Source organism: Zootoca vivipara, chromosome 9 (genome assembly GCF_965207765.1).
Source record: "Zootoca vivipara chromosome 9, rZooViv2.hap1.1, whole genome shotgun sequence".
NCBI lineage: Eukaryota > Metazoa > Chordata > Lepidosauria > Squamata > Lacertidae > Zootoca > Zootoca vivipara.
The window spans coordinates 71,704,996-71,719,843 of NC_142592.1; the positions used below are offsets into that span (position 1 = coordinate 71,704,996).

The 14,848-nt window shown below is 47.4% G+C and overlaps 2 protein-coding genes across 2 annotated transcripts; both read left to right on the forward strand.

Annotated features, from left to right (window-relative positions):
• Nucleotides 1-1,375: 1,375 nt before the first annotated feature.
• LOC118082087 (olfactory receptor 10R2-like) lies at nucleotides 1,376-2,310 on the forward strand. The gene has a single exon (XM_035109397.3). It carries the CDS (start codon nucleotides 1,387-1,389, stop codon nucleotides 2,308-2,310), a length of 924 nt encoding a protein of 307 aa, XP_034965288.2. The 5' UTR covers nucleotides 1,376-1,386.
• Nucleotides 2,311-8,693: 6,383 nt separating this feature from the next.
• Nucleotides 8,694-14,577, forward strand: LOC118082591 (olfactory receptor 13H1-like). The gene is made up of 3 exons (XM_088652559.1): nucleotides 8,694-9,246; nucleotides 13,125-13,155; nucleotides 14,250-14,577. Exons 1-3 carry the CDS (start codon nucleotides 8,742-8,744, stop codon nucleotides 14,575-14,577), a joined length of 864 nt encoding a protein of 287 aa, XP_088508685.1. The 5' UTR covers nucleotides 8,694-8,741.
• Nucleotides 14,578-14,848: the final 271 nt, after the last annotated feature.

Sequence of the window (14,848 nt, forward strand, 5' to 3'; positions counted from 1 at the left end):
CACACACCCTTCTTTATGCCCCTTTCAAGGAAGCAAGAGTCATTTTCAGTCTTTGAGGACACATTCCAGCCAGGACAAAGCACTCAAGGAAGGGTGCAAAGCATGGGCAGTGAGGGGCCCGGCAGAGTCCTGGTGTGAAATGAAGCCAGAATGCTTCTGAATAAGAGCTAGAGGGAGAGGAACAGAGTCCAGTCAAAAGTCCTAGCTGAGCCCCTGGCAACCTTGTGGTGCACAGGTTCTATATCTCTCTAGCATACCATCATTTCTCCCATGCTCTAACGCTGCTTGCAAAGTTCATACTAATATGAGCTTCAGTTTGGTGAATGCACATCCACCCAGAGTTGGGCTTAAATCTGCTCAGAAAATAATTTCCATTTTTCTGAGGGTTTTCTTTTAGGGGTTCTCCCTGAACTGATGGAAAATTTCAGCCACATGCCACCATCATCCTGAGAGTATTTAGCAAAATAGCCCACACCAATTTCCCCCCCCAAAAGTGGAGAATAGGGATCCACTGTAAACATTGCTCACTCTTATTTTTGACAGCAGGAATGGGTTTGTCTTCTGTCCCTTTCTACCTTAGCCCATTGCTTCATTCGTCTAACAACATGAATTCACAAAATAGTAAATAGTACCCCTCCTTACTAACTGAGCTGAAATTTCTTAGAAGAGAATTTTCTTTTTTTGCCTCCTCCCCAACTCTTTCAAAATTCCACTGGCCACCAGAGAACATGCACACATACGCCAGTTTGCTGCTCACAAACAGGGTGGATAATTTTGGAGGCTAGTTTTGCTCATGTGCAGAAAAAAATATCCCACAAGGTGATTGCTCATAGGGGTTACATGAACTGAATCTGGTAAAGGAAAGTGAGTTTTCCATAGCTGCAAAGTGTTTTTCCGCTGTGTGAAACCTTCCTTCGCCCATGGCTTTGTAGATCTGCTTCACTACTAATACTGCACCACAGTAGTTACATACTGCAGTTATAACTACTGTGGTGCATGAGAGAATATTGCCATACACAAATTGGTGGGCTTATTTTTTGGCAGGTTTGGCCTCATTTTTTCACTGTATTCTAATTGGCTTATGTTATAGGTAGCTGTTTTGACTGGGTTTGTGTGTGAGAGAGTGTCCTTGGTTTTTCTTCCATAACATGGGTAATTTGTGGTTCTCGTTATAGTTTCACAGAATTCTCATGTGCACCTAGGCCCCTCAAAATGGGTGACTCCTGGACTAGAGGGTCAAACCCACAATGACAGTTCAGGTTTACTAATGCTCTTACATACCGGTATTTCTGCTCATGGCATTCATAACTGATGTAGGTCTATGTCACTTTGTGTTAATTCCGCTACAGATCAGGGATGGGTCATGATCCTTCTATCAACTGTACCATGGTGACCGAGTTTGTCCTGTTGGGGTTCACTAGTCACCCAGGCTTGGCTCGACTGCTCTTTGGACTCTTCCTCCTGATGTTTGCCGTGACCTTGGCAGGCAACGGGCTGATTATGACTGTGGTGTGGACTGATCCTCTCCTCCATACCCCCATGTACCTCTTCCTGGGCAGCCTTTCATGCTCTGAGACAGCCTACACTCTGGTGGTCATACCACAAATGCTTGGTGACCTGCTGGCTCCCCAGAGGCCCTTTCCCTTGGCATCGTGTGCGGCTCAGATGTTCTTCTTTGTGGCCTTAGGGGTGGCTGACTGTCTGCTGTTGACAGCCATGGCATGGGATCGCTATGTGGCCATCTGTCACCCACTACACTATGGGGCCTTCATGAGCCAACGGATTTGTTGGTGCTTAGTGATGGGGTCTGTCTGTGGTGGTTTCATTCTTTCTTCCTTCCTCACTGGAGTGATTTTCTCTTTGCCATTTTGTGCGCCCAACCATATCCCCCATTTCTTCTGTGACATCCCTCCTGTGCTGAGCAGGATATGTCCTGGCTATGGAACTATGGAAATTCTCGTTACAACCTTGGTTGCCATGATCCTCATCATCCCTTTCTCCTTCATCATGCTGTCTTACGGGTGCATTTTGATGGCTTCCTTGCACATGAGCTCGTCTCAGTACTGTCGCAAGGCCTTCTCCACCTGTGGAGCCCACTTGACAGTGGTCTTTCTTCACTATGGCTGTGCCATCTTCTCATATGCCAGACCCAAAGGCAGCTATATTGAAGGCCAGGACCATATCCTTGCGGTGTCTTACACTGTTCTCATTCCCATGCTCAACCCTCTGATCTACACTCTAAGGAACAATGAAGTGAAGGGAGCCCTTAGGAAGATGATGTGCCGGGGTTGCCTTATTCCTAAGGGGTAGAGGAAATGTTCCACTGAAAATTAGGTGGAATCTTCTTTCTTGTAGTTTGAATCCATTGCTCTGCATCCGCTTCTCTGGGGCAGCAGAAAACAACCTTTCTCCCTCCTCTATATGACATCCTAGATCAAGGAGGGAGAAAGGTTGTTTTCTGCTGCTCCAGAGAAGCGGACACGGAGCAATGGATTCAAACTACAAACTACAAGAAAGAAGATTCCACCTAAACATTAGGAAGAACGTCCTGACAGTAAGAGCTGTTCGACAGTGGAATTTGCTGCCAAGGAGTGTGGTGGAAGTCTCCTTCTTTGGAGGTCTTTAAGCAGAGGCTTGACAGCCATATGTCAAGAATGCTTTGATGGTGTTTCCTGCTTGGCAGGGGGTTGGACTGGATGGCCCTTGATTCTATGATTCTATGGTGTGGGGTTAAAAGTGTGATTGTGTTTTACTATCTGTTTTTGATGATGTGTGTTCTAACGCCTTTGTGAACTGGTCTGATATTTTTCTACAGGGAAGCTGCTATCCTGTTGTTGGATAGGGTTGGGCTGTTACCTGGGAGACCAGCGTTCGAACCCCCTTCAGCCATGAAGCTCATGAGTGACCTTAGGCCATTCACCATCTTATAGTCTAACCATGTACACCACCTTGAGCTCATGGGGGTGAGGGGAGGCGGCTTATAAATAAAATGAATAAATAAAAATAAAAAGCTTGTCTTAGTTGTGTTCTTGACAACTATAATCATGCATTGTCTGGGTCTGGTGCTTGGTTACGCACTTCCAGGGTGCCAAGCCCTGGGGCCCAGCAAGAAGACAGCAGGAAGATGAGGGCTGAGGAGAGGACTTTGGGAACAATTACTTCCCAAACACTTCCCTCCCCCTCCTCTGCCTAGTTTTGTGAGGCGTAAGGGGTTGATACCATCTGCTCCATGAAGCCCACAAGGTTCAAGGTAGAGTGAGACTCTAGAGGGAACCATAATTAAGATTACAATGTTTTAAAACAGCCCTCCTCAGCCTGCTGCTCTCCAGCTATTTTGGTCTACAACTCCCATCAGCCCCAGCCAGTATGGGTAAGAGTGAGAGCTGGAGGGAGATGTAGTCCAGCACCAACTGGGAGTGGACAGCATGTAGGTGAAAACTGTTTTGGAATGTTTCCAATGTCCCTCTGTTCTATGATATAAGACACTTGGAACACAGTTCTCTTTCTCAAGCTCTGGGAGGAAGACCTTTCATTGCCTACAGACAGCCACCCAATCTTAAACAACTTCTCACCCACAATAATACCACCACCAGACTTAACATGGACACTGGTACCAGAGCCTGCAATAAACCCAGATGCCAACTTTGCTGCCACATACACCCGGACAACACCATCACTGGCCCCAACAACATCCAACATACCATCTCAGGACTATTTAATTGCTCATCTTCTAACATTGTGTATGCCATCAAATGCCAACAGTGCCCTTCAGCGCTCTATATTGGACAAACAGGCCAAACCCTACGCCAAAGGATAAATGGACATAAATCTGACATCAGGAATCACAAGACAGAGAAACCAGTAGGAGAACACTTCAATCTCCCAGGACATTCTATACAAGATCTCAAAGTAGCTGTCTTATTACGGAAAATTTTCAGAAACAGACTGGAAAGAGAAGTTGCTGAATTACAACTCATTACCAAGCTTAAAACCATGGAGAGACCTGGTCTGAATAAGGACATTGGATTCTTATCTCATTATACTGTACATGATAAAGCTTTCTTCGGCCATCTCACCCCATGCTTTTTCCTGCAAGACCAATTGCAGCTCTACCTCTCTTTCAAATCAGGACCAGTGAAGGCGGTGAAGGTCCTGTGTGAGTGCCTGGAGGCGGTTGGAGGATGGATGGTGGCTAACAGATTGAGGCTGAATCCTGACAAGACAGAAGTACTGTTTCTGGGGGACAGGAGGCGGGCAGGTGTGGAGGACTCCCTGGTCCTGAATGGGGTAACTGTGCCCCTGAAGGACCAGGTGCGCAGCCTGGGAGTCATTCTGGACTCACAGCTGTCCATGGAGGCGCAGGTCAATTCTGTGTCCAGGGCAACTGTCTATCAACTCCATCTGGTACACAGGATGAGACCCTCCCTGCCCGCAGATTGTCTTGCCAGAGTGGTCCATGCTCTGGTCATCTCCCGCTTGGACTACTGCAATGCGCTCTACATGGGGCTACCTTTGAAGGCGACCCAGAAACTACAACTAATCCAGAATGCGGCAGCTAGACTGGTGACTGGGAGCGGCCGCTGAGACCACATAACACCAGTCTTGAAAGATCTACATTGGCTCCCAGTATGTTTCCGAGCACAGTTCAAAGTGTTGGTGCTGACCTTTAAAGCCCTAAATGGCCTCGGTCCAGTATACCTGAAGGAACGTCTCCACCCCCATCGTTCTGCCCGGACACTGAGGTCCAGTACCGAGGGCCTTCTGACGGTTCCCTTGTTGCGAGAAGCCAAGTTGCAGGGAACCAGGCAGAGGGCCTTCTCGGTGGTGGCGCCTGTCCTGTGGAACACCCTCCCATCAGATGTCAAAGAGAAAAACAGCTACCAGATTTTTAGAAGACATCTGAAGGCAGCCCTGTTTAGGGAGGCTTTTAATGTTTAATAGATTACTGTATTTTATTTTTCTGTTGGAAGCTGCCCAGAGTGGTTGGGGAAACCCAGCCAGATATGTGGGGTATAAATAATTTAATATTATTATTATTATTATTATTATTATTATTATTATTATTATTACCTGAGACCGACACTGGCTTCCCATCTGCTAGTGGGTCAAGTTCTTGCACACTTATATAGTGTCCAAAGCCCTGAGAAGTTGGACCAGGGTGGTCCAACTTCTCAGGCCAAGTGGACTACAAGGGTACTTTGACACTGAACCCATGGGCCACACAATGAATTAAATTTCCAAATCTTTAATTAAAGTGTTTGCAATATAGTTAAAACACACAATTAGTATATTTAATTGAATAGATTTAAAGTATGTATTAAATAAAAGCTGCCCAGAGTGGCTGGGGAAACCCAGCCAGATGGGCGGGGTATAAATAATAAATTATTATTATTATTATTATTATTATTATTATTATTATTATTATTATTGAAATCAGATTGTGTTTATGGCTGTTTGTAAGATAACATGGTTGCCTGAGAGCCCCCTTTGGATGGCAAGGCCAGAGGATTCCTCCCCAGAGGTGGCAAGGGGCCAAAGGAGATCCTCTCTGGCTCTCCATCGAGATGCTCTTAAATGCCTGACAAGCATCCAGTGCCGTCCAGTGTTTTACTGTCAGACTCTGCATAAAGAAAGAAATAGCCCAGAATTTCACGGGTGGGACTAAGCTGTACTCTCTTTGCATACAACTATTACAGAATCATGCTGGCGACAAGAAATAGAATTAACTGCTTAGTTGACTCATGCCTAGGAATTGTCTGGGCATGAGAGGGGCAATCGCTGGGCTTGACCCAAATCTCCCCAGGATAACAATGGTCTTTCATGATTTTCCAATACAGTATATTGGTCTCAAGTTACTCAAGGGGTTTAAATGTCAACAACAAAATGACACTTAACTTTTATTTAAAAAATGATTTGTAGTTCTGTATTTTTATATGAATTTATATTGCCTTTTTCTTTCCTGGTTATGTCTTATGTAAACTGCTTAAAGATTTCTTTTTACATAACTGGTATAATTCATATTAATATGCCCAATTCCAATGTTATGATGTGCCATTTTTTGTGTTCTGCTCTGTTACTGCTTTGTTGTATGCTGCTTTCAATGCCATATGGATAAAAATATGTCTTTAAAAATCCATTCAAATACATACATACATACATACATACATACATACATACATACATACATACATAATACCCCATAGGAAGTTGGTTCTTAATTGCCTGTCTGGGACATATTCTCAGAGGTATGAAGTCTGTACATAAAACTTTTGAAATCTCTCAGGGATATAAAGACTCATGATAAATGAGTTTTCAAGTTTTAATTATAAAAATTGTTATTTTCTAGTCACACACAGAGATTGGATTTTACAGTATTCTGTTCAGATGGGGGTCTAGATTTGATGGTTCCTCAGGCCATAAAGACAAGAATTAACCACTTATGATCAGAAACTTGGTTGAGAAGATTGATTCAGCTTTCCATTGTTGCCATTTGAATCAGCAGAGATATTCTGGTCCCCCACCCCCCAATATTGTTAACACAGCCTAATTACCGTAAGTCAGATGATATAAAAAGTGTTTTTTTGTTTTTCATGGTTTTCTCAAACATTTGCTGTTTCTTAAGACTGGTGTGATAACCAGAAGAGTATTTTATTTATTCTTTAATTTAATCAAAATATTTGAAATCCCCTCGTGATGTTCGTGGATTAGATCTTCTTATGTTCTTTTAGAACTACCTATTCCTAAAGCTGCAATTATAGGCACATTGACTTGGGAGGAATCCGCAGGGTGGTTAATGTAACTTAATTTTAAAGAAATGTGTATGAGATTAGGCTGCACAGGGCTATTTGATTCAGCTCCATCAGGCAACCTATTTCCCTTTCAACAAATGTTATCCAACAGGACACCGCATAAGGTAAATATTTCAAGTTTCTTTTGTATGTATTTTACATTTTTAGTCAGAAATTTAAACTGTAATATAGCAAGCTGACTTTAGTAATTGATTCTTTTAGGAGAACACCCATTTCCCCCCATTAGAGATATTCACCACCCTATTAATACCACACAATATCATACTATAGTCACACCCACAGCATACATTTAAAGTACCTGGCTATACCCCCCAAATTTGCACTTTCTGAATCAATATGAGAACTGAAGCACAGCCATCTTCCAGAACTTGCACTTGTCCAGATTTTGTGGTGCAGTTCTCTAAGCAAGCAATGCTCACAAAAATGCCCATATTAGGAGAAAATGTATGTAAAAAGAATATAGATCTGATAATATAGAATATAGAACAAACAAAAATGCATTATATATAGGGAAGGTGCTTGCACAAATGTGTACATTAGTCAAAATTGCATACAAAATTTATTTTTTAGGATTTTTTTTATTTTTTTAGGAGAAATTCAGACTAAAATGCTAAAGAATTTTTCATGAGGATAGTTTTAAAAAAATTATGCAAATTGTAGCAGACTTGTGGAGAACTGAATTTAAGATGGGGAAAATGAGAACCTGAGAGAACCAAACATGACAATTTCTTCCATCTGTATTTGGATGTGACCCCTATGACTGTAAGAATTTTTGTGACAGCCAATAAAACATTAGAGAATGGTATGTCCACTGCTACATGTGGAGTACAACATAAAATAGGACAATTAACAAGTTCACGTTAGTCAAATATCATGCTTGTTACCTCTGATAGTACCAACATGTACATGGAGAGAAAGGAATGAATGCTGGTCTAGGAGAAAGGTAATACAAAACAGCAAGGGAGTGGGAATCCTCATTCAGATGTTGTGGCCACAAAGGTGCTTCTTAGCACTTAACTCCTTTCTGGGTCGCTTTAATTTGCAAGGAGCACTTACAGTGGTGGCACAAATGCATGGCCCTCCTGCATATGGTTGGACATCAGCCCTAGCCAGGATGGTCAGGGATGATGGGAGTTGTAGTCCAGCAACATCTGGAGAGTCACAGATTTCCCTAGAACATTTAAATACACTGTATATATGATATCTGCATATGGGGTGGATTTGTACCACTATTGTATGCCGCAGGATTGGGGTTTCATAACCATGCTCCAAGGATACATTTTCCACACAGAGTGTAATTTTTTTCACATAGAAATGTGTACCGGTATATTAGGAAAAATTAGAGCCAATATGCTGATGAAATTTCACAAGGGCTTTTAAATCAATCAATCACAAACTAATGTTGATATATGGAGAACTGAATTTAAAACTGAAAAGGTTTAGAAATAGTGAGAAATTGAAATTGAAATATTCATTCATCCCTAGTTCAACAGAAAATGGAAAAAAATGTTCCCCAATAATTATTTGATGACATTATGAAATAAGCATTTCACCATTATAAAATTATCAATTTTTTATTTTTTATTTTTAATTTTAATGTATTTAGTCTTCTTGTTGAGTTGTATTTTAACTAGTTGTTTTATATTTGGTGTTAGCCTCTCTGAGCCTGGCCTTGGCTGGGGAGGGTGGGCTATAAATAAATTTATTATTATTATTATTATTATTATTATTATTATTATTATTATTATTTCACCAACAATAATGGTGATGGGATTGAGTCACACTCCAATTACTATAGTTTGGGGGCATCTTTACTATCCCGGCAGATAATTCCACATCTTGGGAAGGATTTACAACGTCATGGTTCCTGAAGATGATAATGAAACGACACCAGAGACCTTCCTACTGACTGGGCTTTCCAGCCAGCCACTCATGCGCAAGGTGCTCTTTGTTGTCTTTCTCTTCCTCTATCTAATGACTCTTATTGGGAATGGCCTTATTGTCCTCTTGATCGTAGCAGATCCTCACCTCCTCACCCCCATGTATTTCTTTATAGGCAACCTCTCCCTTCTTGACATCTGCTATACTACCAGCACAGTCCCACAGATGCTGGCCCTCAGCTTCACGGATAGGCCCACTATTTCCAATGCCAGATGTTTTGCCCAGATGTGTATCTCGCTCTTCCTTGGAACGACAGAATGCATTCTGTTGGCTGCCATGGCTTATGACCGCTTTGTGGCGATCTGCATGCCACTCCACTATACGCTGATCATGAACAGAAGGCTGTGTGGCTGTCTGGCTGTCTCCTCGTGGGTCTTGGCCTCCCTGTTGACCCTTGTACCATCCTTCACCATGAAGATCAAACTATGTGGGCACAATGTCATCAACCATTTTGCATGTGAAGTTCAGGCTGTTGTGAAACTAGCATGTTCTGATATCTCAGCTGAAATGTACTCGGAGTCGAGAGTGAATTTCATGCTCTTTATTCAGCTCATAGTCATCAAGGAGAAGAGGAGAAGAAGAAGAATGGCTCTTTTCCCAAAACCATCTGCTTATATACATTATTTACACAATGGGCCTTGCGTGATTGGCTACTTCAGGGCTACACCTGTGGGCCAATTATATTGTGGATTGACTTCTGCCTGCAGCCTGATTGGCTGCTCCTACAGGCCAATCAGGTAGCAGATTCACTTCTGCCAGCCGCCTGATTGGCTGCTCCAGCAGGCCAATCAGGTTGCGGATTCACTTCCACCTGGAGTTGGATTGGGTAGCTCCCGCTGTTTCTGAATCCTATTGTTCTAGGATTCAGCTCAGTACATAACACCCCTCCCCTCTAAGTTCCAGTCCTGCCCGGGAAGTTGCATTCGTAGTCCCCAAGGTCTGCTGGCCGCCTCCGTGTGCGTTGTGGCCTGGGGTGTTCCTTGGTCAGGGGTTCTGGTTCTGGCTCGTGTTCCGAGGCTGCTGGCTGTGCCGGGGCTGTCTGGTCTGGCGCCACTGAACCACTAGGTTGTGGCTCTGGTTCCGGTGTCCTTCCAGCCTCGGGGCGCCCCTCTGTGCCTACTGCTTCTGCTTCCCCTGCCCACCCCTCTCGCTCTACAGGCCTCACTGCCCTGCTGTCCCCTTGGGACCCCTCTGTCCCGCTCTCCTCCCGGGTTCCTCCTGGGAATCGTCGCCGTAGCTGGTCGCAGTGGCGGCGCCAACATTGCCCCCCTTCCGTTAGTACCTCGTACGACACGGGACCGGTCACCTTGGTGACTGTGGCGGGTACCCATGCTGGGCCTGCCCCAAAATTCTTTGCGTACACTGCGTCCTGGGCCACAAATGTCCGGGGGTTCCTGCCTTTCCCCACCACTACCTCATCCTGAGCTCTGTCGGGGTGAAGTCGGTCCAGTCTAGTTGCAAGGCGCCGGCCCATTAGTAGTTCAGCTGGGCTCTGGCCCGTCGTTGTGCTTGGGGTGCTGTGCTGTGCTAGAAGAAATGCGGCAAGGCGGTATTCCCAGTCCCCTTGTGTCATGCGGCGGAGGCTGTCCTTGGTGGTCCGCACCATGCGCTCCGCTTGGCCATTGGTGGCAGGGTGGAATGGTGCTGAGCGGATGTGGCGGATGGCGTTCTGCGCTGTGAAGGTCTGGAACTCCTCTGACGTGAATGCGGTTCCATTGTCCGAGACGAGGGTGTCAGGGAGCCCGTGGGTTGCAAAAAGCTTACGTAGTACCCGGATGGCTGCCGCCGTAGAAGTGGACGGTACCAGTGCGACCTCCAGCCATTTGGTGTAGGAATCCACCACTATGAAGAATGTTTTTCCCTGGAAGGGGCCAGCGAAGTCCACGTGCAAGCGTGACCATGGATGTCGGGCGGACTCCCAGGGCTGGACTGGGGCCCTTGGGGGATCCGGGCGGGATTCTTGGCAGGTCTGGCAGTGTTGGACCCAGGCCTCTATCTCTCTGTCAATCCCCGGCCACCACACATAACTCCTGGCAAGGGCCTTCATCCTCACTACCCCTGGGTGTGTCTCGTGTAGGGCTGTGAGGACCCTTTTGCGGAGGGGCTGGGGAACAACAACCCTGCTTCCCCATAACAGGCACCCCTTGTGGGCCGACAGTTCATGTTTGCGGTTTGTGTAGCCAGCGAATTCTGGCCCGGGGCTGCTGCTGGGCCATCCTCGCCACACCCAGTCCAGGACCCGGGAGATGACCCTATCTTTTGTGGAATGGTGCGCAACTTCTTGTGCCTGAATGGGTCAGTCGGGAAGCAGCTCCAGGGTCATAACCTCTTGCGCAGGCGCTGGGTCGGGGCCTGTTTCTGGTAGTGGTAGCCTGCTGAGGGCGTCTGCATGGCCCATCGCCTTCCCAGGGCGGTGGATTAGTGCATACTGGTAGCCGGCAAGGAAAATTGACCACCTGAGGACACGTGGAGACAACACTTGGGGGGTCTGCTTCTCGGGGGCAAACAGGCCAAGCAACGGCTTGTGGTCAGTCACTATGGTAAAGGGCCGCCCGTACAAGAAATCATGGAATTTTTTTACGCCCTTCACGATTGCCAGACCCTCCTTGTCAATCTGTGAGTAGTTTCGTTCGGCTGCAGCAAGCGTCTGGGAGAAGTATGCCACCGGCACCTCTCTTCCATCCGGGAGTTGGTGTCCCAGGACAGCGCCGATGCCATAGGGAGAGGCGTCGCATGCCAGCACCACTGGCAGCCTCTCGTCGAAGTGTGCCAAGACCGAGTTCGAGACGAGCAAGTCCTTGACTGCCTGGAATGCGGCCCTTTGTCGCTGGCCCCACACCCAAGGGGCCCTTTTATCTAGGAGTCTGTGTAGGGGCTCCGCTACCGCTGCCTTATGCGGAAGAAAGGCATGGTAAAAGTTCAATAGTCCCAAGAATGACTGAAGTTCGGGCTTGCTCTTGGGCGCTGGGGCCTCACAAATGGCCCGTACCTTGTCACCGGTTGGATGGACCCCTTCTGCGTCCACCTTAAATCCCAGAAAGTCCACCTGCGGCACTCCCAGTAAACACTTTTCCCGCTTCACCTTGAGGCCCGCCGTCTGGAAACGGTGCAGGACGGAGCGGAGGCGGTCCTCAAATTCCTCTGGTGTGGGCCCGGCGATCAGTACATCATCGAAGAAGGGGGTGACGCCAGGAATCCCTTTAAGGAGAGAGTCCATTAGATTCTGGAATATGCCTGGTGCCACGCTAACGCCAAATTGCAGCCGCTTTACTCTGAATGCCCCTCTGTGCGTCACAATCGTCTGAGCCTCTGCTGTGGCTTCGTCCACAGGCAACTGTTGATACGCTTGGGCCAAGTCCAGTTTGCCAAAGATTTTTGACCCAGCCAGGGTGGCGAGGACATGGCTGACCACTGGCACTGGGTATGCATGGGCCGTGAGAGCCTTGTTTATGGTGCATTTGTAGTCTGCACAGATGCGGACCGAACCGTTAGGCTTGACGGGTGTGACAATTGGAGTTTCCCAGGGGGCGTTGGGCACCGGCTCCAGCACTCCTTGCTCCACGAGTCGGTCCAATTCCTCATCTATGCGGGGTTTCAGGGCGAACGGGACCCGGCGGGCCTTGTGCCTGATGGGTCGTACAGCGGGGTCTAGCTGTAGGGCAATGGGGGGTCCTGTATATCGTCCCAATGCCCCATCGAAAACCCCTGGAAACTCTTTGCATATGGCGTCCACGTCCACTTGTAAGCTAGTGCGGTTCACTCCGGTAACGGCTAGCCCCAGAGGTCCAAACCATGCCAGTCCCAGTAAGCTAACGTAGGGGACCTTAACTACCAGCAAGTCCAATTGTTGCTTTCGCCCTCGATATTGCACCCTGAAGGTCCCCACCCCCATTGTAGGGACCTTACGTTTCTGGAAGTCCCGGAGGGTGAATGGGGCCGGCCTTAGTTTGGGACCCCCATTAAGGCACAGTTCCCTTAATGTTCGGGCCGAGATTATGGATAGAGTTGAACCCGTGTCCAGCTCCATGCGGCATGGGGCTCCCTCTATCTGTACCTCTATATAAATTTTCTCTGTGCTGGGATGGGGCAACTGGAATACCTGGTAGTCCGTGATCTCCGTCGAGTTGCCTTGGTGCATGGTGCCGTGTGACCTGGGGCTCCTGGGTCGGTCATCTGATGCTTGTCGACGGGTGAGTCGAGCCCGACACACCCGGGCGATGTGTCCCAATTTTCTGCACTGCCTGCACTCTGCGTTGCGGAAACGACAGGTCCTCCTCTCGTGGTTCTCCCCGCAGCTTGCACAGTTCCCTCCTTCTCGTCGAGGCTGCTGTGGTGTGTGTGCTGCTTGAGTGCGCCGCTGTACTCGGTGTACTTCCTCCCTGTCAGATTCGGATTCGTCGGTGAGGTCTTCGTGGTAGACCCTCGGTTGGGATGGCGGGGCCGGTCGTGCCTCTTGCGTTGACCTCTCGGCGGCTTCGGTTGCCAGGGCTTCCTCCAGAGCAATCTGGAACGTGAGGTCTTTTTTGGCGTAGAGGCGTCGTTGCAACATCTCGTCCCTCAGGCCACCGACGAGGCGGTCACGAAGCATGTTCTCCAACTCTGAGAAGTTGCATAGCCGGGCGGCTTGGCGGAGGGAGGTCACAAACCCAGTTATGGTTTCCCCCGGGGCTTGCCGCTTTGCGTAGAAGGCATTTCAGCAAGCTACCACCGAGGGCTGTGGTGAGAAATGCTCCTTCAGCCGTTCCATTATTGTTTTGTAAGAGACGGTAGCGACATCTCTAGGTGCAAGGAGAGCCCGGGCGATTTCAAACGTCTCCTCTCCACAGACGCTGAAGAATGTCGCCCTCTTCATGGCATCGTTGGTGACTTCTTTCGCTTGCAGGAGGAAGTTGAAACGGGCGGCGTACCCTTCCCAGTCTCCTGATGCTGGTTTGAATGGCGAGAAGCTGCTGTCGGTTGCCATTCTGGGTTCCTTGGGTCCTGGAGCTGAAGCCTGGATGCACGGTGCGATGCAGCGGTGCAGCAGGTGGCGGTGCTGCGGTGCAGTGCGTGGTGGCGGTCAGCTCAGCAGGATCCCATCCTCGTCGCCAGTGAAATGTACTCGGAGTCGAGAGTGAATTTCATGCTCTTTATTCAGCTCATAGTCATCAAGGAGAAGAGGAGAAGAAGAAGAATGGCTCTTTTCCCAAAACCATCTGCTTATATACATTATTTACACAATGGGCCTTGCGTGATTGGCTACTTCAGGGCTACACCTGTGGGCCAATTATATTGTGGATTGACTTCTGCCTGCAGCCTGATTGGCTGCTCCTACAGGCCAATCAGGTAGCAGATTCACTTCTGCCAGCCGCCTGATTGGCTGCTCCAGCAGGCCAATCAGGTTGCGGATTCACTTCCACCTGGAGTTGGATTGGGTAGCTCCCGCTGTTTCTGAATCCTATTGTTCTAGGATTCAGCTCAGTACATAACATCAGCCAATGCAGGTTTCTCACTCGGCAGCAGTGTTTTCACTCTCTTAGTACCCTTTGCCTTCATTTTGCTGACTTATGTTTGCATCAGTCTGGCAGTGCTGAGGATTCGCTCAGCTCAGCGTTGGAGCAAGGCTCTTTCCACCTGTGGCTCCCATCTTACAGTGGTTGGGATCTTTTATGGCACAGCTATGGCCATGTACTTAAGGTCGCCAGGCAGATCTTCAAACCAGGACAAATTTGTTGCTGTCTTCTATGCCATGGTCACTCCAATGCTGAACCCTCTGATCTATAGTTTGAGGAACAAGGATGTGAAAGGAGCCTTGTGGAGGGTAATGGGCAGGAAAATAGATCCCTAGCCCCTTTTAAATATATCTGAATACACCTCTTGAGTGCCTGAATGCTCTTCTGAAATTCCTTTAATGTAATACTTCATATTTTATGAATAAAATTTGCAGAAATGGTTCAGTTTTTGGAATGCTTCTCTCTTTTTTATATTTTAACTTTTTAAAATCTTATCACAGACACTGCTTTTGTAGCCTTATGCTGTGATGTGGTTTATAAATTTGAAAAATAAGCCTAAGCAAATAAGCTCCCCTCATCTCTCCCCAGGGGCCATGCAGAGCGGGG